Consider the following 27,170-nt stretch of genomic DNA (forward strand, 5'->3'; position numbering starts at 1 on the left):
TCTACTCTATAGAAATGTAGCTTATGGCAAGACTGTTAAGACACGGAAGAAATGGGATTATGTGGAGAGCCCATCTGAGTCAGAACCTTGTCCAGCCACTGCAGTGGTCCATGAAGATGAATCTCAATCCAGCAGGGGGTGCTCGTGACATCCTGACGATGATATTCTGCTCCCCAACCCTGGAAAGCAAGAACAGAGACCACGGTCAGTGGGTCACTTTACCCCAGCCACCAGCACTTCAGGAGCTAGAGGGTCCCAGGCAGCCAATAGGGGATGACGAGCCCACACTCCTAGAAAGCTCCTGATACCTGAGGGGAGATGTGGACTCCACTCCCTTGGAAGTATAAGAGGCCTTTTGCATTAACCAGAAGTCTCAGAGGAGTCTACCCTAGTACCAGCCTCTGGATTCACAGCTAGATCTCTGTCTGGACATGGTCTGGGGCTCTGGCTTCATCACAGGGGGTTATGAGCAAGTTCTTCTCTTGCTACAAAGGAAGACAACCTTATGTTCGTCCACCTGTTCTGTGCTGGAGCTAGTGATCTATACTGAACTTTGACTCCTCACACATTAGTTCTCCAAGTTATGAAGACAGAATAGAGGGGCTTTTGGCTTATCAGAACATGGAACTCTTCTCTCTCTAGCTCGCTTGTTTCTCATGTATAGCTATTCATAGGAGAGGAGATGGATGGGTGGATAGAGAGGGACAGACAGACAGACAGACAAACACAATAATTTCTACCACACTTGCTTACTCAGCCACCTCCCTTTTCCCCAAGGATCAATAGTTATATGTCTACCCAATTAAGCAGCTCCACCATTTAGGCATTTTTAGAATTTGGCCCTGCTACTGCTTCACTAGTTGGCCTTTTTCAGTTTCCTTTGCTGGCTGCCTTTCTTTTCCTGGGATTGAAGTGCTGTTGAAGTGTCCCGGGGTTCATTGCTAGATCCCTTGTCCTCTCTGTGTAAAAGCAAAGCCACGGTGAGCCCATCCAGACCCATGGAGTTCAATAGCATTCACCTGTGGGTAGTTCACATTTACCTTTCCGGCACCAACCTCTCTCCCCAGAGTCGGGCAGCTAACAACTGTTTACTCATTATCTTTATTTCAGTGTGTGACAGACATCTTAAAGCTTGGAACTCAGGGCCTTGAGCTTGTTAGACAGGTGCTATGCCACTTGAGCCATTCTCCCCAGTCCATGTGCTTTGTAGTTTATTTATTTTTCAAGTAGGGCCTTATGCTTTTGCCTGGGATGTCCTCAGATGATGTTTCTCCTGCTTCCATTTCCAGAATAGCTGGGGTTACAGGCATATACCATCACAACTGGCCCCCAGACGAGCGCTGTTGATAGTACCTGCAAGCCGGACCCACCTGATTCTTCTCTTCGTTGAAGGTGACTAATTTCATCTTTCTAACTTTCTTCTCCTCACACCTGCATCCAATCTGCCTTTCTGCTTGGGATCCTTCCCTTCTGGCTGCTCTTGCATTGCTCTGCTGGTGGGAGTGACCGCCACCTCTCCTGGTCTCCTCCTTTCCACCTTGACTGCTTCCCATCTTTTCTGTACACAGCAGCCAATGTGGCCCTCTAAAAACACAAGCCAGGACAAGAAACTCCACTGTTCCTGTAGAGCCCTCAGGGGGCGTAGGAAGGTGGCTCTGATCACATGATCCCCCTCCTTAGGCCTCCACCCCCCTCCCCCTCCCCCACTCATTTTCTTGTTGCTCCAGTGCCAGGCATCTCTTGCCACAAGGCTTTCCAGATTGGTCTTTTCTCAGCCTCTACTGTTCTTCTTCCAGAGAGTTCCATGACTGACTCCATCGTCTCCCTCAACTCTGCTGACAGGCACCGCTCCCTCCGAGCCTCCTCTAGTCCCAGCACTCCAGTTCCCATTGCCTAGCTCAACATAATCTCATTCTTCTTGACCTTTTGTCAAGGGTGTTGTTTACAGCTTGTCGACCAGCATTTCCATTTCACGAGGGCAGGGATTTGTGGGTAATCACTGTGGATGCCAGTGCCTGCAGCAGCTCCTGGCTTGCTGCATGACAGGTTCTGCTTCAATATTTGCTGAGTGAGTGATCACTACCAGGAAAAATCAGAGCTTAAAGACACCTTTAGATGATCTGGTTCATCTCCTCCCAATTATCATCTGGAGTTCAGTCATCTGTAATATTTAAACTAATCACTTAGAGTTATTTATATTTTTAATGAAATTATGGCGAGGGACACAGCTAAGTAGAGTGCTTGTCTAGCACAGATAAAGGCCTGGGTTGGATTCCCATCACCACAAAATTTTTTTTTAAATCTTGGGGTTGGAGGCATGGCTCAGTTTGTAGAGTGCTAGCCAGTGAATGAAAGTTTCAAGCACCAAGTTCAAGTCCCAGTCTTGGACCAAAACAAGAAAAAAGAAAGAAAATTTAAAAATTACTTCATATTTGTAAGATTATGAAATTTTTTCCTATTACTTTCCTATGAACTATATATACAGCATTATAAATTTAAATGGTGCATATCTGAAGAATACATCTGGTTGATCTCAGGTAAATCCTATTTCTATGTGAGCTTGTGTTATAGTGAAGTGACTACCTATGCAATGTAGCTATTTCAGCCTCATTTTAAAACAGGGATCTGGAGAAAGTAACTAAAATTCCAGTGATTATTCATTAATGGCAACTTCCCGCCCTCTGCTGGCTGGAAGCAGCATTGCATCTGAAAGGGTTCCAGGGACATACATAATCATTGCTTTCCAATGCAAAAATACGATTAAAACACTGAATGACTACAGCTGCTTTGTCATTGTGAAAGAGAAATGGTTGCAAGAAGCCATCTTAAAAACTACATGCAATGATTCTCTTCAAAATAATTACTAAAATCATAACTTACATATAACGAGGATAGGAAAGTAAGACAACCATTTGTCACAGTAACTTGGGGGTGGGGGAGTAGGAGAGTTCTGGGGCTTGAATTCAGGGCTAAGCCACTGTCCCTGAGCTTTTTGGTTCAAGGATAGCACCCCACTACTTGAGCAACTTCTCCACTTCCAGGTTTTGGTGTTATTTTTTAACTGTTAATTGGAGATAAGAATCTCTCAAACTTTCCTGCCCAGGCTGATTTCAAATTGCAATCCTTAGATCTTAACCTCCTGAGCAGCTAAGATTACACGCATGAGCTGCCACTGGTGTCCTGCTCATTTGTCATAGTAACATTTAAAGGGCTGATAAAAATAGTAAAATTGATTTGGAAGGTTAGGATGGAGCTCAGTGGTAAGGCATTTTCCTAGCATGTGTGAAGCCAATACAATACAATATTATTCCAATTCCAATACATTAATAATAATAATACAATACATTAATAATAATAATAATTAGGCTAGATGTAGTGGCTCAAGCCTGGGATCCCAGCCACTTAGGAGGCAGAGGTCAGAAGAATGATAGCCTAGGAAGATGGTAGGAAAAATCTATCTCAACTAATGAGTAGCATGTACTCAGCTATGTGGAAAGTATAAACAGAACTCTTCTTGAGATTCTATCTTAAAAATTACTAAGGCAAAAAGCCCTAAGTGTGGTTCAAGCAATAGCATGCCTACCTAGCAAGCAGGAAGCCCTGAGTCCAAACTCCAGTACTTCAACACACACACACACACACACACACACACACACACACACAACCTTTTGGTAAGCCTCCTTTCTTAGATGGTACATGACATTGTACATAGTTTGATAAACACATTCCTATTTTGAAACTTGACAACTTTCAAGTATTTGGCATAAATTGAAGCCTTTAAATTGAATGGACAAACCTAGTTGCTTTTCCTTTCCACTCATTTCCTTACCCTTAATACTATTTAACTAGAAAAAACTCAGCAAATACCTATAACAAGAATATACATTATTTTCTCAATCATCTCAATTAATCACCTCCATGGTTCTACCCCATTGGGTAGAACCATTGTCAGCATTTAATTTATATTGTCTTATATTACAACCAGTTACCTTTTGTATCTAAACTATACATTTATCTTCTCAGTTTGCCATTTGCTTGGATGTTTCTTTTTTCTTTTTCTTTCTTTCTTTTTGGCACTGGAGTTTGGACTCAGGGATTTATATTTGCTAGGTAAACATTATCATTTGAGCTATGCCTCAGTTTATTTTGAGATAGGATCTTGCCTTTTGATAGGTCACCTTGAACCATAATCCTCCTTATTTATGCTTCTCTCTGGAGCAGCAATGACAGCTCAGGCCTCAACTTTCAGCTTTTTCAAATGTTAAGATGAGCCCTTGCTAACCTATATACTCAGATAAGCCTGGAACATAATCTCTGTCTTACATAGCTGGAATGGATATTAGGTGTGTGCAGGTGCATCCAGCTATTGGATGAAATGTGCTCTTTTGAACTTTTTGCCTGGGCTGGCCTTGAACCATGATCATCCCCATCTTAGCATCTCAACTAGATAGAATGTCAAGCATGAGCCACCAGCACCCATCCTTAATGTTTTCTAAGAGTGAGACAAGGATCTGATTTAATGCAGGCAAATTTACTAAATTCATACCTATATTTCCTGGGTAACAATAGTGTTTGGCAATTTAAGGAATAGAGAAATCTCCCAGAATTTAATCCTATAAAATTATTATTATTATTGTGATTTTCCTTTCTGTATTTAAAAAAATACAGTGCTCACACCTGCAATCCTAGCTACACAGGAGGCTGCCATCTGAGGATCACAGTTTGAAGCCAGCACAGGCAGGAAAGTCCATGAGACTCTTATCTCCAATAAACCGCCAGAAAACTAGAAGTGGCACTGTGGCTCAAGTGGTAGAGCACTAGCCTAGAGCTGAAGAGCTGAGAGACAGCGCCCAGGCCCAGTTCAAGCCCCACAAACGACCAAAAAAAAAAGCAAAACAAGCCTGATAGCTACTTTTACTTGGTTTTCTTCCAAAAGTAAGAATTCTCACAAGCCAGGCACTAGTGGCTCATGCCTGTAATGATAGCTTCTTAGGAGGAAGAGATGTGAAGATTACAGTATAAAACCAGCTCTGGCAGAAAAGTCCATGAAACTCTTACCTCCAATTAACTACCAAAAAGCTGAAAGTGGAGCTGTGGCTTAATTGGTGGAGCACCAACCCTGAGTGAAAAAGCTAAGGGATAGTGCTCAGGCTCCGAGTTCAAGCCCCAGCACTGGCAAAAACATACAAAATTTTCACACGTAATTGCTAAGCAAGGCAGTTTGTGTTCATTGAGGAATGCCTACACACTGCTAATAGGATTGATTTTTAAAAAAATGTCATCTGCTTGAATTAGCCATTTAACTACCACATCAACCAAGAGCGTCTTTGTCTTTTGTTGTGTTTTTCATTTACTGCCTTATGATCTGAAAGCAAGCGCGCCTTCCTTACCTTAACAAAACTCATCCGGATGGTGCACATCTTAGTTAACTCATAAACGACTTCAAAGCCATGATGAACGGACTGGGCGAGCAATTGTGCAAAGAGTTGGTTGTTGAAGACCTTGAGGCTGCACCCACTGGGGATCTTGCACACCGTGGCCGGGTGGAAGCCATGCTGATAGTTGCAATTCCGGCTCTGCACGAAGATGCTGCTGTCACTCACGCACTCGGCATACACCTCTCCCCCAACGTAGTACAAGTGCACACCTGCGAATGCAAAAACATCAGCCTTCCTGCAGACACCGCTCCCTTCTCAGGACTCTTCCCACCTCCAGAACTGTCAATCACCCATCAGAGGTGTGTGAAATGTGTGGGCCAAATCCCATTCTTTTCCATTATATTCTTAGGGTTGTCCATGAATCCATTCAAAAATGTTGCCAACAGCCCAGTGCTTGTGGCTCGTGCTTATAATCCTAGCTACTCAGGAGGCTGAGACCTGTGAATCAGAGGTTCAGAGCCAGCCCTGGCAGGTAAATCCATAAGACTCCTTATCTTCAAAGAAGCAGCAGAAAAGAAAAAAAAAAGCCAGAAATGGAGGTGGCTCCAGTAACAATCATGACTGAAAAAAAGCTGAGCTCTTGCTTATGGCATTGAGTTCATATCTCAGTATAAAAGCCTTCCCTAGCTGGCAAAATTGGTTAACTACTTGTAGAAAACTAAAGCTAGATCCTTCTATATCACCCTGCACCAGAATCAACTCCAAATGGATCAAAGACCTCGGAGTCAAAGCAGACACTCTGAAAACATTACAGGATGGAATAGGAGAAACCCTAGGTCTCCTTGGCACAGGCCAAAATTTTTGTAATAGAGACCCAGAAACACAACAAATCAAAGAAATGCTGGACAAATGGGATTGCATGAAATTGCAGAGCTTCTGCATGGCAAAGGACATAGCTAGCAAGATCAATAGAAAGCCCACGGATTGGGAGCAGATCTTCACTAGCCATACAACAGACAAGAGTCTCATACCTAAAATATACTTGGAACTCAAAAAATTAAATCCCCCAACAACAAATCCTCAAAGAAACAACTGCCCAATAAATAAGTGGGCTAAAGACTTAAGAGAAACTTCTCTGAAGAGGAAAGAAGGATGGCCAATAGAAACATGAAGAAATGCTCAACCTCTCTAGCCATAAAAGAAATGCAAATCTTGCGGGGCGCTGGTGGCTCACACCTGTAATCCTAGCTACTCAGGAGGCTGAGATCTTAGGATTGCGGTTCAAAGCCAGCCCAGGCAGGAAAGACCGTGAGACTTCTATCTCCAATAAACCACCAGAAAACCAGAAGTGGCGCTGTAGCTCAAGTGATAGAGTGCTCGCCTTGAGCTGAAGAGCTGAGGGATAGCACCCAGCCCCAGAGTTCAAGCCCCATGACCAAAAAAAAAAAAGATACAAATCAAAACAACATTGAGATATCACCTCACCCCAGTTAGAATGGCTATAATCAAGAAATATCATAACAACAGATGCTGGAGGGGAAGCAGACAGAAGGGAACCTTACTGCATTGTTGGTGGGAATGTAAACTTATTCAACCACTTTGGAAAGCAGTATGGAGGTTCCTCAAAAGACTCCACATAGAGCTCCCCTATGACCCAGCAATCCCACTTTTGGGCATTTACCCAAATGATCACAAACAAGACCACACTAAAGCTACCAGCGCAACTATGTTTATTGCAGCATTATTTACTATAGCTAAGACATGGAACCAACCCAGATGCCCCTCAGTAGATGAATGGATCGAGAAAATGTGGTATATATACACAATGCAATTCTATGCCTCCATCAGAAAGAATGATACCGCCCCATTTGTTAGGAAATGAAAAGACTTGAAAAAATTATATTAAGTAAAGTAAGCCAGGCCCAAAGAAACATAGGTCCCATGGTTTCTCTTATTTGTAATATCTAGTATATGTCTGAGTCAAGCAGAAAAGGTCAGATAAGATGATGTTAGGGAAATGAACCCTAAGATTTGTATTCAAATGTTTTTTTTTTCTTTCATGTGATTGTTTCTAACACATTTATAAGATTATTTCTTTGTTATTTTGTATGCCCCTCCCCCATGGTATAACTCCTGCTTTAACTGTATTTGATGTTGGTATAATTTGTGGAGGGGAAGGGAAAAAACAAATTGTTTAAATAGGGATACAGGTGGACCCATTGCAACAATGAGATGTACAAGTTGTTATGTCGAAAAATGAACTTTACAACTTTGGTGGGGGGGAGTGGAGGGGGGGAGGATGGGTAGGGATGGGAAGGGGAAACAAAGGAGGAAGCAACAATGCTTGATAAGAAATGTACTCATTGGGCTGGGAAGTTGGCTCAGTGGTAGAGCGCTTGTCCTGCATGCCTGAGGCCCTGGGTTCGATTCCTCAGCACCACATAAGCAAAAAAGAAAAAAGCCGGAAGTGGCGCTGTGGCTCAAGTGGTAGAGCGCTAGCCTTGAGCCGAAGAGCTGAGGGACAGTGCCCAGGCCCAGAGTTCACGCCCCACAACCGGACCCCCCCCAAAAAAGAAAGAAATGTACTCATTATCTTGCCCATGTAATTGTAACCCCTCTGTATGGTATTTTCACAATTAAAAAAAAAAAAGCCTTCCCTAAGCCTTGCACTGGTGGCTCAGGCCGGTAATCCTAGCTACTTTGGAGGTTCAAAGCCAGTCCAGGTAGGAAAGAGTGCATATGACTTTTATCTCCAATTAAGCACCCAAAAAGCCAGAAGTGAAGCTGTGGCTCAAGTGGTAGGGCACTAGCTTTAAGCAACAAAGTTCAGGGACCATGGCTAGGACCTGAGTTCAAGCTGAGGACTGGCACCAAAAAAAGAGAAAGAAATGCTGCCCATATACAATCCTTCCCCAGAACCATTCAGTAGGTTTTCATCTATCATTCTTGCCATTGCTCTCTACCACACAGGCACTATCCCAAATAAGGTTGCCTAATATTAGAAGCAAAATTAGTATATCATGCAAAAAAATCCACAATCCATCATGTACATATACAAACAAAATTTTGACAGTTAATGTCATGAAAATGTTACTTCAGGGCATTGACTAAGCCCACTCCCACAATAAATGAAGTTTCAACTTTATGTTGTTAACAATTGTAAATATTTCTATTCTTTTTAAACTTTATAGTAAAAGCGCTGTATAGCGGGGTTACAGTTACATAAGTCAGGTAATGAGTATATCTCTTTTTGGACAGTGTTAAATATTTCTCTTCATAGATGCTTCAAAGAGCCATATGTGGTAGTACATGACTGTAATCCCAACACTCTGAGAGGCAAAGGAATGAGGATGAAAAAAATTCTAGGCTGGGTGTTGGTGGCTCACGCCTGTAATCCTAGCTACTCAGGAGGCTGAGATCTAAGGAGTGAGGTAGAAGGTGGCCCAGGCAGGAAAACCTGTGAGTTTCTTATCTCTAATAAACTACCCAAAAGCTGGAAATAGAGTTGTGGCTCAAGTGGTAAAAATAAAAAATAATAAAGTTCAGAGACAGTGCCTGAGTTCAAGCCCCAGGCCTGACACACAACATAAGAGGAATAAGTCAAAACAGAATAAACACATATAAATAGTAAATACTTCAAAGAGATCTATTTAAGAGGCATATCATCCACAATTAGAATTTAAGTCATATTTTTTTACTTGGCTCAGTAGTAGTACATGGGCTCAGATAGTCATAGAAAACCACCCAAGTAAATGTAGTTTCTATCATTTTACCCTAACATTTCTGAGATCAACATTCAAAAGGATGCTGAAGAATCCCGCTCTCTTGCTTTTCTTCCAAGTTTAATTCACTGATTCCTTCTCTCCCAATGCGTAGGTTTGAGATGCAACATAAATTTACAGCTAAGGGCTGGGTCAGATAAAATGAAGATGTTCAAGTTTTAATAGGGAAAAAAATTCTCTAGCACTAGATGTCAACATGATTATAAATGTAACTAACTGTAGTTAGGAAGTGTTTGTGGAAATGATCCAGAATATATGTCATAATGTATTTTGAATTTTGTTTGTTTGTTTAAAAAACTTGTGTCTTTATTTTTTCATTTTTTTAGCTTTTAATATATATTTCTTATTGTAAAGATATTGTACAGAGGGCTTACAGTTAAATGAGTAGGGTAATGAGTGTATTTACTATCGAGCATTGTTACCCCCTCCTTTGTTTTTCCCTACCATCCCTTCCTCCCTACCTCCCCAACTCCTCCCCCTTCCCCCCCCCCCCCACCTGAAATTGTAAAGTTTCTTTTCAACATAGTGTCTTCTACATCTCACTGTTACAATGGGTCCACCTGTATCCCTATTTAAGCATTTTGTTTTTTCCCTTTCCCTCCCCAAATCAGAAAAATGTATATACAAAAAAAATAGGGAACGCTTCACGAATTTGCGTGTCATCCTTGCGCAGGGGCCATGCTAATCTTCTCTGCATCCTTCCAATTTTAGTATATGTGCTGCTGAGGCAAGCACGTGAATGCTCTTAAGGTGAAGATTAAAAAAAACTTTTCAAGAATAAAGTTTATAGAGCCCCTGAGGTGCTTAGACCCCAGTTACATGATCATGAATTCAGTAAATATTATAGATACAGCTGTGCCTCTTAATAAGAGGAAACTTTGAATTACATGGAATTTTATATGACTATCTCCTGCCGTATAGTTCCCATTACCTCTCCCCCTTCTTTTTCCTTAAAAGTTATTTTACCTATGCCAAAAATAGAGAGAAAAGCCAGGTGGAGATGACACAGCTGTAATTCTAGACTCAGGAAGCTGAGATCTGAGGACCAGGGGCAGACAGATGCTGGAGACTAAAGCCAGGTGGAGATGACACAGCTGTAATTCTAGACTCAGGAAGCTGAGATCTGAGGACCAGGGGCAGACAGATGCTGGAGACTCTTACCTCCAATTAAAAGCCAGATTTAACGCATGGCTGAAGTGGTAAAGTGCCAGCCGTGAGTGAAAAGGACGTGCAAGAACATGAGGCCCCGAGTTCAAGGCTCAGTAATGGCACACACAGAAAAATATAGAAAAGTCAGAGCAGGAAAAGTAGTAGAAATGAATGGATTTTCAGTATCATGTAATTCCATCTACGTGATACTGAGAAATGGCCCCAGACTTCCTAAGAGTGCTGCAGAGCTCAGGGTTTTCAGGACAAGTTTACCCTTGCTGCCTGCTTCCAACTAGCACCCATCTTTTCTTTTCTCGGCTTTCTTCTCCCTTTTCCTTCTCAGCTCCTTTATTTGCCTCCCTGAATAGTCTTTGGACTGCTATCCACGACCCAGGCAGTAGTAGCCAAGAAGATGGCCCTGATTGGCCATTACACAGTTACCTGGCCAGACCAGTTCCAGACCAGGTGGGCACTGTGTACCTGGAGGTGGGGAGACGCTCCCTCAGGGATGGTGATGGCATTTTAAAAGAGGAAAGAGGCTTAGGGTTTAGCAGGTATTTGAATTGAATGACCTTCAAATATATAATGCTCTTGGAGCTTATCACGTGTAATAGGTAAGATTTTTGTTAGCTGACCCCTGGTCTTTATTTACATGGTGGTTTTTCAATCCTGTTAGTCTTGTCTACAACCACCACACAAGTTGGCTGAGTGACAAAGTAGAGGAGAGCCTAGCAGGGAAGGGATGGTAGGCTGCATCCTGAGAGAGGAGAGAGAGCAGAGCAATGAGATGAAATTAGGGAACCAGTTCTGAACACTAAGTGAAGACAGAAGCCAGACCCTGGCCTTGAATCTTTGATTCAAGATCACCACAGAGCAGACCAGTTCTCCAACTTCAGCATGCAGGAGAGTCACGTGGACACTCCTTCAAATAGATACTGTAGGTGCTGAGAGAGGAAGGCGACTTGCACTTGTACCAAGCTCCCCCATGAAGTTGATACCAGCTGTGTTGCAGACCAGGCCCTGAACCTGGACCACTGGACAGCCTGAATTGTTAAGCATGGGACACTGGCTATTTTCAGAGAAGAATGCATAGAATCCATTGTGCCACTCCATTCATGAACACTACTGGACAGCCTCCTGTGTGTTTAAATCCCCATCGGGATTTCACCCCCATTGAAAGTCTGTATTACATGTGACACTGTTTTAAAACAGTTCAGAGAAAAACGAAAGTGCACAGATGGTACTGTAGTCTTCATTGTATTAGTTCTCTATGAAGGTGGCATCAAATCTGTTCTCCTTGTCATAAAATAGGCGATTAACATACTAATTAGAATTGAGACGCTTTAGATAAAACAGTGTACAACAAAGCTTTGTTTATAATCCAGTAGCTTGTTCCAACTCCCGGCTAACAAGGATAAATTCTTCCAAAGAAAGTATCACCTGAGGCAAGTAGCTCGGTGGTAGAATTACTAATACTCAAGGCCTTGAGTTTGATTCCCAGGACAATTAAGATTATACACCTGTAGTACCAGCATTTAGGATGCTAAGATAGGAGAATTATGAATCTAAGCTTTTCACTTGTGTGTGATTACCACCAAGTATTCGTGAGACTCGAAAAGTGGGGGACTGGCAACTAACCACCACTGACTCATGGTGCTAAAAGAAACTCAGGGACGGTGCCCAAGCTCTGAGTTCAAACCCCAGGGCTGGCACAACAACAACAACCCTGCCGGGTGTTGATAGCTCACTGTAATCCTAGCTACTCAGGAAGATGAGCTTTGAGAGTTGAGGGTCAAAGCCAGGCAGGAAAGTCTGTGAGATTCTTATCTCCAATTAACTACCCAAGAAAGTCTGAAGTGGAGCTGTGGCTCAAGTGGTTAGCCTTGAACAAAAAAGCTCAAGAACAGTGTCTGGGCCCTGAGTTCAAGCCCCAAGACCAGCACCAAAGCAAAAAAAAAAAAAAAAAAAAATCCATGTACAGTTAAATATATTCTCAAAAGGGGTTGGCAAAGGGATACAAGGTCTAGTATTTGGTTTTAAAATATTCTAAATGCTGAAATAAGGACACAGGATCACCCACTGTAACAATGAGATGTGCAAGACAGTACATTGAAAATGAACTTTACGGGCTGGGAAGGTGACTCAGTGGTAAAAGCGCTTGCCTTGCAAGCATGAGGCCCTGGGTTCGATTCCTCAGCACCACATAAGCAAGAAAAGAAAAAAGCCAGAAGTGGCTCTGTGGCTCAAGTGGTAGAGCGGTAGCCTTGAGCTGAAGAGCTGAGGGACAGCACCCAGGCCCAGAGTTCAGGCCCCATGACTGGACCTTCCACCCAAAAAAATGAACTTTATAACTTTGGGGGGGGAGGAGTTGGGGGTGGAGGAAAGGGATGGTAGGGGAAAAACAAAGGAGGGGGTAACAATGCTCGATAGGAAATGGACTCATTACCTTGCTCATGTAACTGTAACCCCTCTGTACAGTATCTTTACAATAAAAAATATAAGGAAAAAATAAAATATTCTAGCAAAGTATCATGGAAAACAGAGGAAAAAGGATGGTAGCTAATGACAATCGATGCCTGAGTAGAGACTCACTCATTGCACTATTGTTCCTTCTACTTTGTGTACAACTTGGAATTTTCCACAATAGTGTACTATCTGTCTATCTATCCATCTATCTATCCATCTATCTTTCTATCTATCTATCTATCTATCTATCTATCTATCTATCTATCCATCCATCCATCCATCCATCCATCATCTATCATCTGTCTGTCTGTCTGTCTTCCATATATGGACTGGGCCTACAATTTTGCACTTTGGGACATCAGGGTGTGCCTACCTCCTCACCTTTGTAAAATTATGACACTGCATTCCCAGCAGATGGCAGTGCAGGGTTTTTGTTGTTTTGTTTGTTTTTTGAGGAAGAGCAGATTTTCCTATTTCATACAAGTTACCTCTGGATTGCATCAACACTGGTCCCTAAAAATCTATGTTTGAAGACCAAGTCCCTGAACAATGATGAACAAGCAGGGCAGGGCAGGGCTACACCAAGATGCTGTTCTGTGCGTACAGCTAGCTCAGGCTTACAACTCCAGCCCTCCTGGCCCTGTTCAGAAAACAGAAAATAAAACCAGCCCCAGCCCCAAATCCACAGAAATACCCAGTCCTGGGAACTTGAACTTAGGGCCTGGGCACTATCCCTGAGCTTTAGCGGGGAGAGGAGGTTTGTTTGTTTGTTTGTTGTGGGGTTTTTTTTTTTTGCTAGCATGCTTCCACTTGAGCTACAAAAGATCCAGTTCCCACTTCCTAGTAACTAATTGGAGATAAGGGTCTCATGGACTTTCCTGACTAGGCTGGCTTTGCACTGTGATCCTGAGATCTCAGCCTCCTGAGTAGTTAGTATCACAGGTGTGAGCCACTGGCACCTGGCTTTAAAAACTGGGATTCTACTCTACAGATTTTTAACTTTCATTTAGTCATTTATTATGTACATTTTTCTCAGGATATGAAATACTATGCAATATCACTTTTAGTGGCTGGAATATTATGATATCCTAAGTTAAAATATTTTTGAGGATTTGCTCTTCCAAAAATGAGGAGCCTCATACATCTTAAAATGGAAGGGGTATCTTGAGGGAAGGAAATAAATATTTGGGAAAGGAAATGATAGCACTGGGAAGGGAAGATCCTCTTCCAAGGGGCTGACAGGGGGTGGGTGGGAGATGGGAAGGGATGGGAAGGGGAAACAAAGGAGGAGGCAACAATGCTTGATAAGAAATGTACTCATTACCTTGTCCATGTAATTGTAACCCCTCTGTACAGTATTTTCACAATAAAAAAAAGAAAGGAAGAATCGCTAGAATTCTGCAGTACATGTGACAAAGGAAAACAAGTGAGTTCCAATGATTTAGAAAACATGACCATTATTTGCAGGATGGTCTCCGTTCACCTCAGTGAGTTCAATGGGCAGACTTAATGCTTTGGGGCACCATCCTAGCCTGCCTACTTTATCTCCCACAAAATGAAGAATAGACATCAGGCAGGACAAAGACAACCAATACATCTGCAGAAGAGAAATGAGCTTGTATCCCTTTATACCAAGAACCCAGCACAGGCTCATTCACGTGGTTTAATGATAACTAGGGGTGTAACTCTGGAGCAGAATGCTTCCCTAGCATGTGCAAAACCCAAGGTTAAAACAAACAAACAAAAACCCAGAAGGTTAACTGAGCCAAATGAAGTTACCTTGGAAGCCACGGGTGCTCAGAAATACCTTACTACTGATCAGAAATTATATTAAGACACACATTTCTAAGCAACACAACCCTAACCTCAAGGCCTGTGCTTCTTCATCAATTCAAAGCCGTGATTTGACTAATTTTTATTTGGAAATTCAAGTTATGTTCAAAACAAAGACACAAAGCGCTGTTTTTCTGTTGTTGGTGTTGTTTGTTTTGCTTCTGTTACGGGCTTGACCTCAGCCTCCTGCTAGACTTGATTCACTGCATATAATTTGCTAATTCATTTGACACAGTGTCTTGTGGACCTTCTGCCCAGGCTGCTGGCTTCAAATTTCTATCCTTCAAGTTTCAGCCTCCTTAAGATTACAAGCATAGGTCACAGGTGTCTAGCCTTGAATTACTGTGTGTGTGTGTGTGTGTGTGTGTGTGTGTGTGTGTGTGTGTGTGTGTGTGTTAGGAGTGAATTAGTAGCCTATATAGATAGCCACAGAGATCATAAAATACCATAAAGTGGGTTTGAGTCCCTCCACCTAAGAATAAATGATATTCATTCGAGCCTCAGGTAGAAATAAATTGTAAGACAAAGAATGTTTAACTTATCTACCCAGGGAAGTGGAGGTGTGGCTCAAGTGAATGGAAGAGTTAAGGGACTACACCTAGTCCCTGAGTTCAAGCCCAAACACAATACAACACAAACATACAACACACAAAATAAATACTATGGGTAAGTGTATGCCAGGGAACTTGACTAAGTCACCCATCTAGGTAGCTATCATCATCATCATCATCATCATCATCATCATCATCATGTCATCATCTTCATCATTTTCATTTTGAATGTCATGGCTGTGAGTTCAAGTGCTCTGCCTGGTTCTCAGGAAGAATGAGGATAGAACCCATGTTAGATTTCAGTGTTCTAATCTCTCGGAGGTGCTTCCTCTGGTATTTACGAGCCTGGCTTAGGTAGCTTAGTGCTGGCTTATTAGTAGCCATTTGAAACCTAGTGCTAGCAAGGTCAGAATATTGATGTTCAATTCCTTCGGCAGCAGTTAACTATTGCAAGCTTTATACCAGCCACAGCGCCGCACAGTGGCATGCGAGGGCACAGCAGAAACCATGCGAGTGTCCATGCTTTTGCCACTCCCTTTAGGAGGAGAGCCAACCTGGCTAACGTCAAGTAACAAGGGTCACACACAAAGTGGCCTCAACGTTTCTGAAGGGAGAATGTGTCTGTAGACGGCGTCTACCTCTGCTCACCCTACAGTCTGTTCTCAAGACAGCAGCCAAGGAGTCTCTTGAAAGTGTATAATGAGATTGCAGGACCGTTTTTAGCATATGTCTATTCTTCCCATTTCACAGAGTGGAGACCAAAGCCCTTCATGTGTCCTCACGGCTCCCGACGGCTGCTCCAGCCCTCGAGCCCCACACACCTTGTTCCCCACACCTGTCCAGGCAGGCTCAGAAGTGTTGCATTTCTCCCTTCCCTTTGCTTGGAAACCTTTCCTCCCAGATGTCTTCATTTCCTGCTCATTTCCTGGTTCGTTCGGCACTCAAAGTCACTTTCTGAGGAAGACCTTAACAGTAGGATAGCATTCTCCCTCCCCATTCTTTCCCTTGCTTGATTGTTCCCTTACATCTTACTTGTCTTCCTTTTCTGCTGCTCATAATTCACAAGGGCAGAAGGTTTTGTCCTGTGGACTCTGTCCTATCCCTTATGTCCGGTTTGGCTGAGAACAGGTGCTATCCAAATTTCCTAAATTCGTCTCTCTATGAATTACCTCCACAGAGCAAGTTTACATCATTGCTAACCCAGGAGTGCATTGTGCAGCCAACGTAATCGGGCAGGGTCCCAGAAAGCCATGCTGCGCAGACGCGGACACCTCACACCAGCACCTGAGAGGTACGCTCACGATCCCACAAGCCTTCACTTCACAGGGTTCCAGCCAACACTTTTCCCCCGCCATGCTTTAGGAAGCATCTCACAGCTTTTCTAGACAAAAAACAACAACTTAGTTTTATATTAAAGGCAATTACTTCACAGGCTTCTGAGACCACCGTGAGAACTCATAAGTCATCCCGGAGAGCTCATCGGCCCTGGTGCCTCCTTACGTGCTCTGTTAACGCTGTGGGATAGTTCTCAGTCAGCAACACAGACAAAGACGGACTGGTAGCAGCAACACCTTAAACTAGCTACTTGCGAGAAGAAGGGTAATCAACACTTGTCCATTGTTCAATTCTGTCATTGGATGGACTAGCACCAAAAGTCTGCTTTGCAGACCAGCCTGCATGGATCTCAGCAAACAGCTCCACGTATGTGTTATGTATTAATAAGTTGTCACCAGATTTTGCTGGAGAGTCTCACAAAAATCATTTGAAAGTAAAGCCAGACTTGAGAAACTTGTTTCAGTTAAGGGAAGGACAGGGATGGGGATATAGCTCCATGATAAAGCACTTGCCCAGCATGGACAAGGTCCTGAATTTGATCTCCACCACTGAGAAAGAAAGGAGGGAATGGAAGGGAAGAGGGGGGAGGAAGAAGAGGAGGAAGGGAAGGACTAATGGGAGAAAGGTATTATTTCCTTAGTGGAATGACTGTATTTCCCACTTTGGGGGGAAAAAAATCACATTACAGATGGAGTTTCTCATCTGCCCTCCCTGTCAGAAAATCCAGAACAAAACTACAACCTCAGTCACAATGCTGACCCATGGATGACTTAGTCAGCCCTTGGCATCATGGGGGATCAATCCCAGGATCCACTTCATATAAGGGAGAGATACTCAAGTCTCTCAAATAAAATATCATAGTGCCCCATTAACTAAAATACTTTAAATTATCTCTAAGTGACTTACATAGAATGCCTATTGCAGTTTAAATAATTGCTTTGCTGTATTGTTTAAGGAACAATGAGTACTTGTTCAATACAGACATAATTTTCTCTATTTTTTTTTCAAGAAATGAACTCAGTCTGTTCCTGATGATGGGTTGGAGGTTGCTACAATAGGAGACCATTAGAAAACATCACCAAGTAAGATAATGAAAACACACACACACACACACACACACACACACACACACACACACACACACACACATACCTAGAAACCTCAAAGAAAACGCTCCCTGCTACCTTACTGGATGGGAGAAAGAAAAGATCAAATACTAACAGTGCTGTGACTCTTAAGTGGTCTCATGCAGAAGCATCAACAATGAACAGAAAACAAAAACAGGAAAGGAAGAATTTAAAGGCCCTCAGCCCACTTCATATCCACCTGGGTTGTGGTACCTTTGTTCCCAGGGTAAGATGCGCTTCAAATGCATCACCTGTGAGACAGCAGTGAGGGCTGAGCCCCAGCAGCTATCCTAGCAACTACCTGGACTCAGAAGGATTCCCATCATCTACCAGCTGTCCCAACGGAAGTCAGGCGTTGTTGTAACCACTTAACCTGATAACAATAATTACCTGTCACAATTCCTCTTGATCAGAGAAATGCTAGCTAGCATTTTTTGGGAAATTCAAAATTAATATGTAACGTTTCCATTGAATAATCTCATCCTGTTCTCAAATGCATCATCTAATTTTGTCTTCACAGAAGCCATTCTGTGCCACCCCCAAAGATGGCCTGCTGGCTCCAGAGGCAAAGACGAGGACCGAGAAAGTCCCTGTGACCTCTCCACACATGACACCCACTGCCCCACAGCGCTCCAGCGGAGGGTCTGTCCACAAGGCTCCATGGCTGATCTCTTGTTCCACATCTCAGCTCAGAACACTGCACAGAGACATGCCATATTCACTCTTACCCTTTCCTATGTGTCGCCTGGTATTTTCTATGGTTGAGTTTCTATTCACATTCGAAAGAAGTCCAAGACAGAATCTGCTCCTGTTATTTGAAGGGTCAGTGAAGCCATCTATGAGCACGCTTCGGGAGGAAGCCTGAAATGTCTCCCCAACGCGGTTGTTCAGTTCATAGTAGGCGACTGAGCACCAGTGCTGGGGCTCCTCATAACAGACCGGCCGGAAGTCTGAAAGAAAGAGCAAGGTGAACAGCATTACACTCACACCCGGACTCCACCAAGAAACGGAAGTGAATGCTTTGAACTAGAAAGGTGGCTGTATGCCCCGCGTGCTGCTTTTCCAGTCTTGTTTCAATTGGCACGGACTAAATTGCACTTCATGTGGCAAGAAACACACTCACCCAGGCAAGCTCGAAAACTGAACTGAGACAAGTACAGCCAAAGCAAGACTTTAATGGCAGTCCTGGGAGATCTGGTGTTTGTTTGATGGCAGGCATGCTGCCTGAGATTACAACAAACAAATTCATTCCTGAGTACGATGAGGTTTACTATCTCTCCCTGTCACCTAAAATACATTACTTTCTATCAGGTAATTTGAATACATGCACCTCCACCACTCAACAAGTGGTAGAGCCTCAGCCATTAGCTAGATAATGCCCAGACCCCAAGCTCAAGGCCTAGTACTAGTGTGTGTGTGCATGTGCATGCAGGTGCATGTGCGTGCACACACACACACACACACACACACACACACACACACACACACACACACACACAGAAAGAAAGAAAAAGCATGAGAAATAGCAGGCCAGCATATTTCCATTTTGTTTGTTTTGTTATATGTGTGGATATCAATGCTGGGGCCTGAGCTCAGGATGTAGGCACTGTCCCTGAGCTTTTGTTTTCAAGGTTACCACTCTATCACTTGAGCCACAGCTCCACTTCTGGTTTTGGGGTAGTTAATTGGAAACAAGAGTCTCATAGACTTTCCTGCCCAGGCTGGCTTCAAAGTTGGATCCTTGGATCTCAGTTCTTGGGTAGCTAGGATTGTAAGCATGAACCACCAGCACACTGCAACTCTGGAAATTATATATCTCACACTGTAGAGGTACACATAAATCTCTTCTTTTTTTCCTCAATCTGGACCCATTTCACAAGTGTGGCAAACCTCCCTCTATCTCTCCATCTCTCCTTTCTTTTTTTTCCCTCCCTTTCTTCCTCCTCCCTTCCCCCCTCTCTCTCTGAACCTTTCAATCTCTCTCTCAACCTCTCTCTCTCTCTCTCTCTCTCTCTCTCGTTCATTCATTCTTACTAGGTACCACTTGAGCCATATCCCAAACCTATTCACACATTCTATACACACATTTTCTATAGCCAGGCATTCTCTCTGTTTAGAGTCAAAGAGAGCAAAGGCCAGATGTTGATGAAGCATGTTGCCTGTCCCCCAAACCACACCATCCTATGTTAGTTAGAAAAGCATTTTAATCATATTTCTACTGCTTTTAAGAACAAAAAGTCTGGAGCTGGGAATGTGGCTTAGTGGTAGAGTGCCTGCCTACCATGCATGAAGCCTTGGGTTTGAATCCACAGTACCACATACACAGAAAAGGCTGAAAGTGATGCTGTGGTAGAGTGCTAGCCTTGAGCAAAAGAAGCTCAAGGATAATGCCCAAGCTCTAAGTTCAAGCTCCAAGATTGGGGGTGGAGGGGAGAACAAAAAGTCCTTGGAAATTTCCAGGGATAGTTTTCAAATCCATTTAGTTTCTGAAAGCTTCCAGAAGACTAGAATCAGAAACCAGAGCCAAACATGTGGTTCATCCCGCTGCTGGTGGCAGTAAAGTCTGTGAGATTCTTATTCCCCACTAACCACCAAAGAGCCAGAAATGGAGCTGTGATCAAGTAGAAGAGTGCTCACCTTGAGTACTAAAGCTCAGAGACAGCACCCAGGTGGCTGAGTTAGAATCACAGGACTGGCAAAAAAGCAAAACAAAACAAAACAAAAAACCCACGTGATTTGCAGGCCTTCTCTATCCAGCATGGGTATAGTCCTAGTCATCTCAGAGGATGAATGGTTTCAAGGTCCTACAGAAGATTGCTCTACAAACTGTAAAGCATTCTGTGAATGGTAGCCGCAATGATTACAGTTTCAGTGATCCATCATCAGTAATTGCTTTTGGTCTTATTTTCCCATATTTTCCATGGTTCTTACTGACCTGAGTGTTGATACGGACTGTCTGGCTCAGAAGGACTTTCTGGGGAGTGAGGGTAGCCGGCAGAGCACGGGGATTGTGAAAACACATGGCTGGGTGAGGGAGGCAGCGCAGGACATGGAGGCTGCTGGAAGGACTCGGGGTACGTTGCATTGTGTGGCATGAGAGGCTCGCTGTGCAGGGAGGCGCTGCGGAACTTGGCCAGGAGGCTGAGCTGGGGGTTATATTCACTGTGTCTTGGCACCAGCACGGGGGGCAACACTAGGAGCAGAAGAAACAGGAGAATGAGCACTGCACGCTGTGCATCATGACAGAATGGAGGAGAGAGACATTGGAGGTTTTCATCTGGCCATCTGCTGATGAATGGGAACCATCCCTCGAGAATTAGTAGGGATTTTTTTTGTTGTTGTTGTTTGTGCTGGTACTGGGGCAAAGTTGGCTCTCTACCATTTAAGCTGCACTTCCACTTTGGACATTTTGCTAGTTAACGAGATAAAGAAAGCCTGTCTGGCTTTCAATCTAGAGCCTCAGATCTTAGCCTCCTTATTAACTTGGGTTACAGGCATGAGCCACCAGCAGCTGGTGCCTCCAATATTTCTGCTCATCATCCACCATGAATGACACACTTCAGAAAGTCCAAAAAGAGTCTCTCGACCTTGGAAATTACCAGAGCTATATTCTAATACTTGTACTCTCAGGATCTCACTGTGTGTATGATCTTTTAGTTCTGCCAATCAAGTTAATTTTTTTTTTAAAAGCACAGTTGCACTCTGTTACTCTCCATGAAATCTAAGTGACGCCCACAGTGTTTTCCTTCCAAGACTGTGTTGCATTATTTAGATGACCAACCTTAATTCAGGCTCAGTAATGTTGCTGAAATCAAAACATCCTGTTTCCCTTATGGGAAAGATTGAAAGGGGAAGAGAGAAAAGTTCTTCAGTGAAGTGCAAAGTAGAATAAGAAAGTGAACAAGCAAAATATCAGTAGTCACGGGAAAACCTACAAATTAAGTCTATTCATTTTAGTTCATTTAGTTCTATTCTTCAAAAAGAACATGGGGTGTCCCTGATCCTGACTCAAGACGAAAGGTCAGACTGGATTCAGATTTTCAAGGGCAAGCTTTATTCAGGCACTGGAAGCTCCTTCCAACATCTAATATGTGCCTGGTCTAAAGGAAGTAATCCTAAAGGTTAAAGTACAGCCTGTGTCACTGTTCCAGATAGTGAATCAAAGAAAACAGAGGAGAAAATAATCAAAGAAACAATAGAAGAAAACTTCCCAAATCTGTGTCTTCAGATTGAAAGAAACACAAAGTAAATGAAAATAGACTCAAACCTAGTCACAACATTATTGCATTTCAAACATCAAAGAGTAAGTGAGATATTCTGAATCTCCCAGGAGCCTTTAAGCCACCTTCAGAGAAATGAGGATCAATTTCCCACCTCAATACTGATGGCTAGAAGACAAGACACCAATGCCTTTCTGAGAGAAAGCAGTGCTATCCCAACTCCACTGCAGGAACCAGGAACATAACCAAGAACTTCCACAAACCATGAACTAAAACATAAACATCAAGAACTGAGAAGGGGAAGGAAGGCAGGAAAAATCCTCATCTTTTATGTTATAAAGATGATAAGTTACCTAAAAATGACTAATAAGAAAGTTACCTAGATTTTTAATTGCCATGGAGAGAAACAGCAAAGAATAGGAAATGGTTAAAAGATGTTTCTGTGGATGGATTGATGTGTGATCACATTGATAAAAGAAAAAAATGTATAAGAAGTACAAGTCCTAGCCAGTTACTGGTGCTCACTATAGTAATCCTAATTTTGAGGAAGCTGGGACTGGAGGATATTATTTATTTATTTATTTATTTTATTTTGTCGGTCGTGGGGCTTGAAGTCTGGACCTGGACTCTGTCCCTCAGCTCTTCAGCTCAGGGCTAGTGCTCTATCACTCGAGCCACAGCATCACTTCCAGCTTTTTCTGTTTATGTGATGCTGAGGAATGGAACCCAGGGCCTCATGCACGTAAGGCAAGCACTCTAGCACTGAGCCATGTTCCCAGCCCCAGAATGTCAGTTCTTTAAGCAGAAAATAACTGAAAGAGGTAAATGAGAAGTTTTCAACTAAAGTCAGTACAGGTGAGGGCAGTAGAGAAACAAATGGTTTCTTCTACAAACTAGGACTTGTACATACTGTCTTCTATGACATTAGAGAACAAACTTCCAACATTACCATGCAAAAATGGACGTGTGAATGAAAAGGAAACCAGGTGCAACCTTCCATCTACTTCAAATACATGGTAAAAGCCAAAAAACAAACTTCAAAGGCAAACACGCTCTTATTACAACTGGGGACTCAGCAAACTTACTTAACATTAATATTTTCACTGTTCTCACAATATTTACTTTGATCACAACTAGATACAAAACTAGATATAACTCATTTTATTAAAAAGATATATTAGGAATCCCAAACAAAACAAAAGTATGTGGCTTAAAAATTGCAGTAAATCAATATAGTCTTTGACTCATCTTTCTGGCAAACCTAAAATTAATTATATGAATTCTATCTATATATGAATTCAATCTACTCAAATATTTGAGGCAGAAAGGAATCATCCCATTTTTTAAATGTAAACTCTGACTTTATTAACTTTCATTTGTTCTCTTTTTGAGATGAGGTCTTGCTACGTTGCCCAGACTTGCCTTAAACTCCTGAACTCAGAAGATCCTCCTGCCTCAGCCTGCTGAATAGCTGGGATGTTACAGGCAGGTAGCACCATGCTCCTTTTTTCTTTTCTGATATGAAAGGAGAGTTCAAAGAGAAATAGGAAAGAAGGGAAGAATCAAAGACCCTCTCATGATTTCGAAGAAATGCGTGAGACTGGCCAAGAGCATGAGACTTTCTCATCATTTTTTGAGACACAGTCCCAGTTCCTGCATGAAGGAGCTAGGACACACAGAGGTGGCGTTTGGACAAACACTTGATAACAGTATGGCAAGTTTGAGGAGTCTGAAAAACCATAACTGTCTGCAACTGATGTGGGCTGGGTAACACCCCAGTAAGATGAACTGCACACGTGAGCGGCTATCAGACAGAACTGTCTCCTAGTGGGATACAAATGAGTTCCCTGAGCTAATGTGCCAGCCCCTTAAGCTCCTGGAATGAGGAAGATGACCAAAGAGCGAAGAGTTCCAGCACAACTATATTCCTGTCCCGATGGCAGACGAAAGAGAAGCAGTCCAACTGTGTCAATCAATATGAAGGACAAAGTTAACCACCAGTGTTCTCCAGACAGGCGGGACATTCACATTTGGGAGGGAGAAGGGTTTTTAACAGCACTCTCCTCTGGCTCAACAGTACTTAAGGGCTAGGGGAGGAGATAGGTGACAGAACACTTGTCTAGCATGCATGAGGCCTCAGGTTCTATTCCCCCAGAACAAAAACAAAGGAGCTCAGATGTAAGAGCAATTTCCAAGCTCCCCCAATCTGTTATTTTAGCCCTGAAATGACTTTCAGAATCTCTTTCATTGGCTGTCTTCAGACCCAGACATGAGATAACTTTCCCTTACCTGAGACTGGGCAAAGTAGAAGCAGGAAAAACCTTTTCCAATATAGTTTAGTACAATTCAGTGGCTGAGTCTAGTCTAGTAGTGGAGTGGGAAAGGTAAGATGGATATTTTTTCACAGCTAATCATTATCAAAGCCATTGGTAAAGATCCTTCCAGCTCTTAAGAACAAGGAAGTGCAGGGTGCTAGTGGCTCACGCCTGTAATCCAAGTTACTCAGGAGACTAAAATCTGAGGATCCCGGTTCAAAGTCAGCTTGGGCAGGTAAAGCCATCAGATTCATCTCCAATTAATACCTAAAAGCCAGAAGAGGAGCTGTGGCTCAAAGTAGTAGAATGCAAAAAATCTCAGAGACAGAACCCAGGCCCTGAGTACAAGTCCCACAACTGACATAAAAAAAAAAAAAACCTAGGAAGAAATTATGAGAATTCTACCTAAATACATCAAAATAACATAAAGATTAGGTGTCCACTGAACTAAACTCTTCAGATCTCTTCCTTCCTTCCTTCATTTCTTGTTTTCCCTTCCCTGCCTTTCTTTCTTTCTTTCTTTTTTTGCCAATACTAAGGCTTGAATTCAGGTTCTGGTCACTGTCTGTTAGCTTTGTCAACTCAAGTCTGGAGCTCTACCACTTAAGCCAGACTGCCACTTCCCATCTTTTGCTAGTTAACTTATAAGCATCTTATAGACTTTCCTGCCCTGACTAGTTTCAAAACAAGATTTTTTTTTTTTTTTGGTCAGTCGTGAGGCTTGAACTCTGGGCCTGGGTGCTGTCCCTCAGCTCTTCAGCTCAAAGTAAGTGCTCTACCACTTGAGCCACAGCACCACTTCCAGTTTTCTGGTGGTTTAATGGAGTCTCATGGACTTTCCTTCCTGGGCTGGCTTTGAACTGTGATCCTCAGATCTCAGCCTCCTGCGTAGCTAGGATTACAGGCGTGAGTCACCAGCACCTGGCCAAACCAAGATTTTTATAGCTCAGCTTCCTGATTCTGAGTTGCAAGGATTATAGGAGGAAACCACCAGGGTCAGGCTTCTAGATGTTTCTGAAGACATTTTATATTTGTTCTTCAGAATCAAACCTCCCTCTTTTCTCTACTTGTACAGGTGTCTTATCTTGGGGTCCCCAGCCCAGCTTCCACCAACAGGTCTCACCTTAAGTCTGAAATAAAGCCTTAGGCATGGTGAACAGCGCCTACCTGGTGTTTCCACCCGGCGGTAGTGGTAAGGGTTGATGCACACTTCTTTCTGCTTGGAGCCAAAAGGGAACTCGCAGCACTCCAGGGGCTTCAGCTCGTGGTGGGACTGGAGATCGGGCCATCGCCACACACGGCAGTAAATAACGTGAGGCAAACCTTTGCGGTGGGACACCTGCAGACGCCCATCCAGAGACCTGGGGATCGTGACGCATTTGCTGGGCTGTCCTGGACAACTGAGAGCCCTCTCTAACTCATCCATGGCTCCTTTCTTCTTCTTCAATTTCTTCACTAAAGAGTCAACGGCCTTCTCTGCCCACTTCTCCTCTTCATCTCCCTGCTTCCAGCCCAGCAGTCTCTTCACTGCAGGGCTGGTAAAGGAGAAGAGGGAGCTGATGGGGGTGCTGGAGTGCATAGGAGGGGGACTCGGATTTCCCACAGGCAGGAACCAGGCCCACGGCCCTTCACCACCACGGACAGGCCAGCCGCAGAGAGCTCCCCAGGGATGTCATACGTCCAAATCTCCCTTTCCTTCCGGAAGCAGTGGAGAGGGAGCCACCTTGAGAAGGGTATTGACTTCCTCCAAAGCTCATGGATGGACCAGCCAACTCTGAAAAACAGGACAAGACATCCAGGAGCTGAGGCAGGGTAATTTGCAGATGAACGTGAAGAAGGACAATGTTTTAGCCTAAATTCTCTTGGTTCTCTTTGGCCCTGCCTTCCTTTACTTCCCACTCAGGCCTTGGTCAGGGTCTGCAAAAATCTCCTTGAGACTTTGTCCCCATTTTCAGCCCAACTCTCCACCCATCTGAAGAACCTGCAATGACTCCAGCAGTGGCTTCTCTCATTTCTCTACCTTTTCCCTTCCCACCTTCATCTCTTTATTCCCAAACACATCTTTTTTTTTTTTTTTTCTTTTTGTCGGTAGTGGGAGCTTAACTCTGGGCCTAGGCGCTGTCCCTCAGTTCTTCAGCTCAAGGCTAGTGCCCTGCCACTCGAGCCACAGCGCCACTTCGGCTTTTTTCTTCTTATGTGGCTCTGAGGAATCGAACCCAGGGCCTCATGCATGCGAGGCGAGCACTCTACCACTGAGCCAACTTCCCAGCCCCCAGACACATCTTTTATCAAGTCACTTTCCTATGTAAGAAATGATGCAACTCATGCCTGTCACCCTAGCTACTCAGGAAGCTGAGATCTGAGGATCACAGGTCAAAGCCAGGCCAGGCAGGAAAGTTAGTGAGACTCATATCTCCAATTAACCACCAAAAAACCAGGTGTGGAGCTGTGGCTCAAATGGTAGAGTGCTAGCCTTGAGCAAAAAAGCTAAAGGATAGCACTCAGGCCCCGAGTTCAAGTCCAAGTACTGACACCAAAAATATGACAGATTAATTTGTTAATAATTAATTAGTTAATCAATTATGTGGCTCTTTGGTTTCCCAAGCATAAACTTTTCAGCCTAGTTCAGGGCCTCTGTACTTTTCCCTCAGCCACTTAGTTTCTTGATTTCCAAGTTGTACAAGTAATCCATCCTCACATAACAGAAAAGAAAAAAACAACAACAACTAAGTGCTACCGGAGAGCAAAAGGGTCTCAGATGCAGGGAGTGACTCTGGTCAAGATGTCTTATCCACACAAATGGAGACATTAAAATGCAGCCCCCTTGCATAACTAATTGATAGTAATTTGGGGGGGGGTTCGGTCGTGGGGCCTGAACTCAGGGTCTGGGCGCTGTCCCTCAGCTCTTCAGCTCAAGGCTAGTGCTCTACCACTTGAGCCACAGCACCACTTCTGGCTTTTTCCTTTTTGCCTATGTGGTGCAGAGGAATCGAACCTAGGGCCTCATGCATGCA

At 43.4% G+C, this 27,170-nt stretch overlaps 1 protein-coding gene and 1 non-coding gene across 2 annotated transcripts; both read right to left on the reverse strand.

The window, feature by feature from the left end:
* On the reverse strand, positions 1-25,924 carry Smad9 (SMAD family member 9). Its single transcript, XM_042685591.1, has 5 exons — positions 25,324-25,924; positions 20,557-20,814; positions 18,350-18,571; positions 5,391-5,647; positions 1-179 (listed from the first exon to the last, which is right to left on the reverse strand). The coding sequence occupies exons 1-5, from the start codon at positions 25,733-25,735 to the stop codon at positions 36-38; spliced, it is 1,293 nt and encodes a 430-aa protein (XP_042541525.1). The 5' UTR covers positions 25,736-25,924; the 3' UTR covers positions 1-35.
* Positions 9,789-9,895, reverse strand: LOC122112935. Its single transcript, XR_006148313.1, has one exon. It is a non-coding gene; the product is annotated as a U6 spliceosomal RNA (small nuclear RNA).
* Positions 25,925-27,170: the final 1,246 nt, after the last annotated feature.

The sequence above is a fragment of the Dipodomys spectabilis genome, unplaced genomic scaffold, assembly GCF_019054845.1.
Source record: "Dipodomys spectabilis isolate Male_0828 unplaced genomic scaffold, ASM1905484v1 ptg000095l, whole genome shotgun sequence".
NCBI lineage: Eukaryota > Metazoa > Chordata > Mammalia > Rodentia > Heteromyidae > Dipodomys > Dipodomys spectabilis.

Coding starts and splice junctions, on each gene's coding strand:
- Smad9 (XM_042685591.1), bottom strand. CDS start 25,735: ATGCACTCCAGCACCCCCATCAGCTCCCTCTTCTCCTTTACCAGCCCT. Junction 20,815..25,323: donor CCGCCGGGTGGAAACACCAG/GTAGGCGCTGTT, acceptor TTCTGCTCCTAG/TGTTGCCCCCCGTGCTGGTG. Junction 180..5,390: donor TCCGGATGAGTTTTGTTAAG/GTAAGGAAGGCG, acceptor CTTGCTTTCCAG/GGTTGGGGAGCAGAATATCA.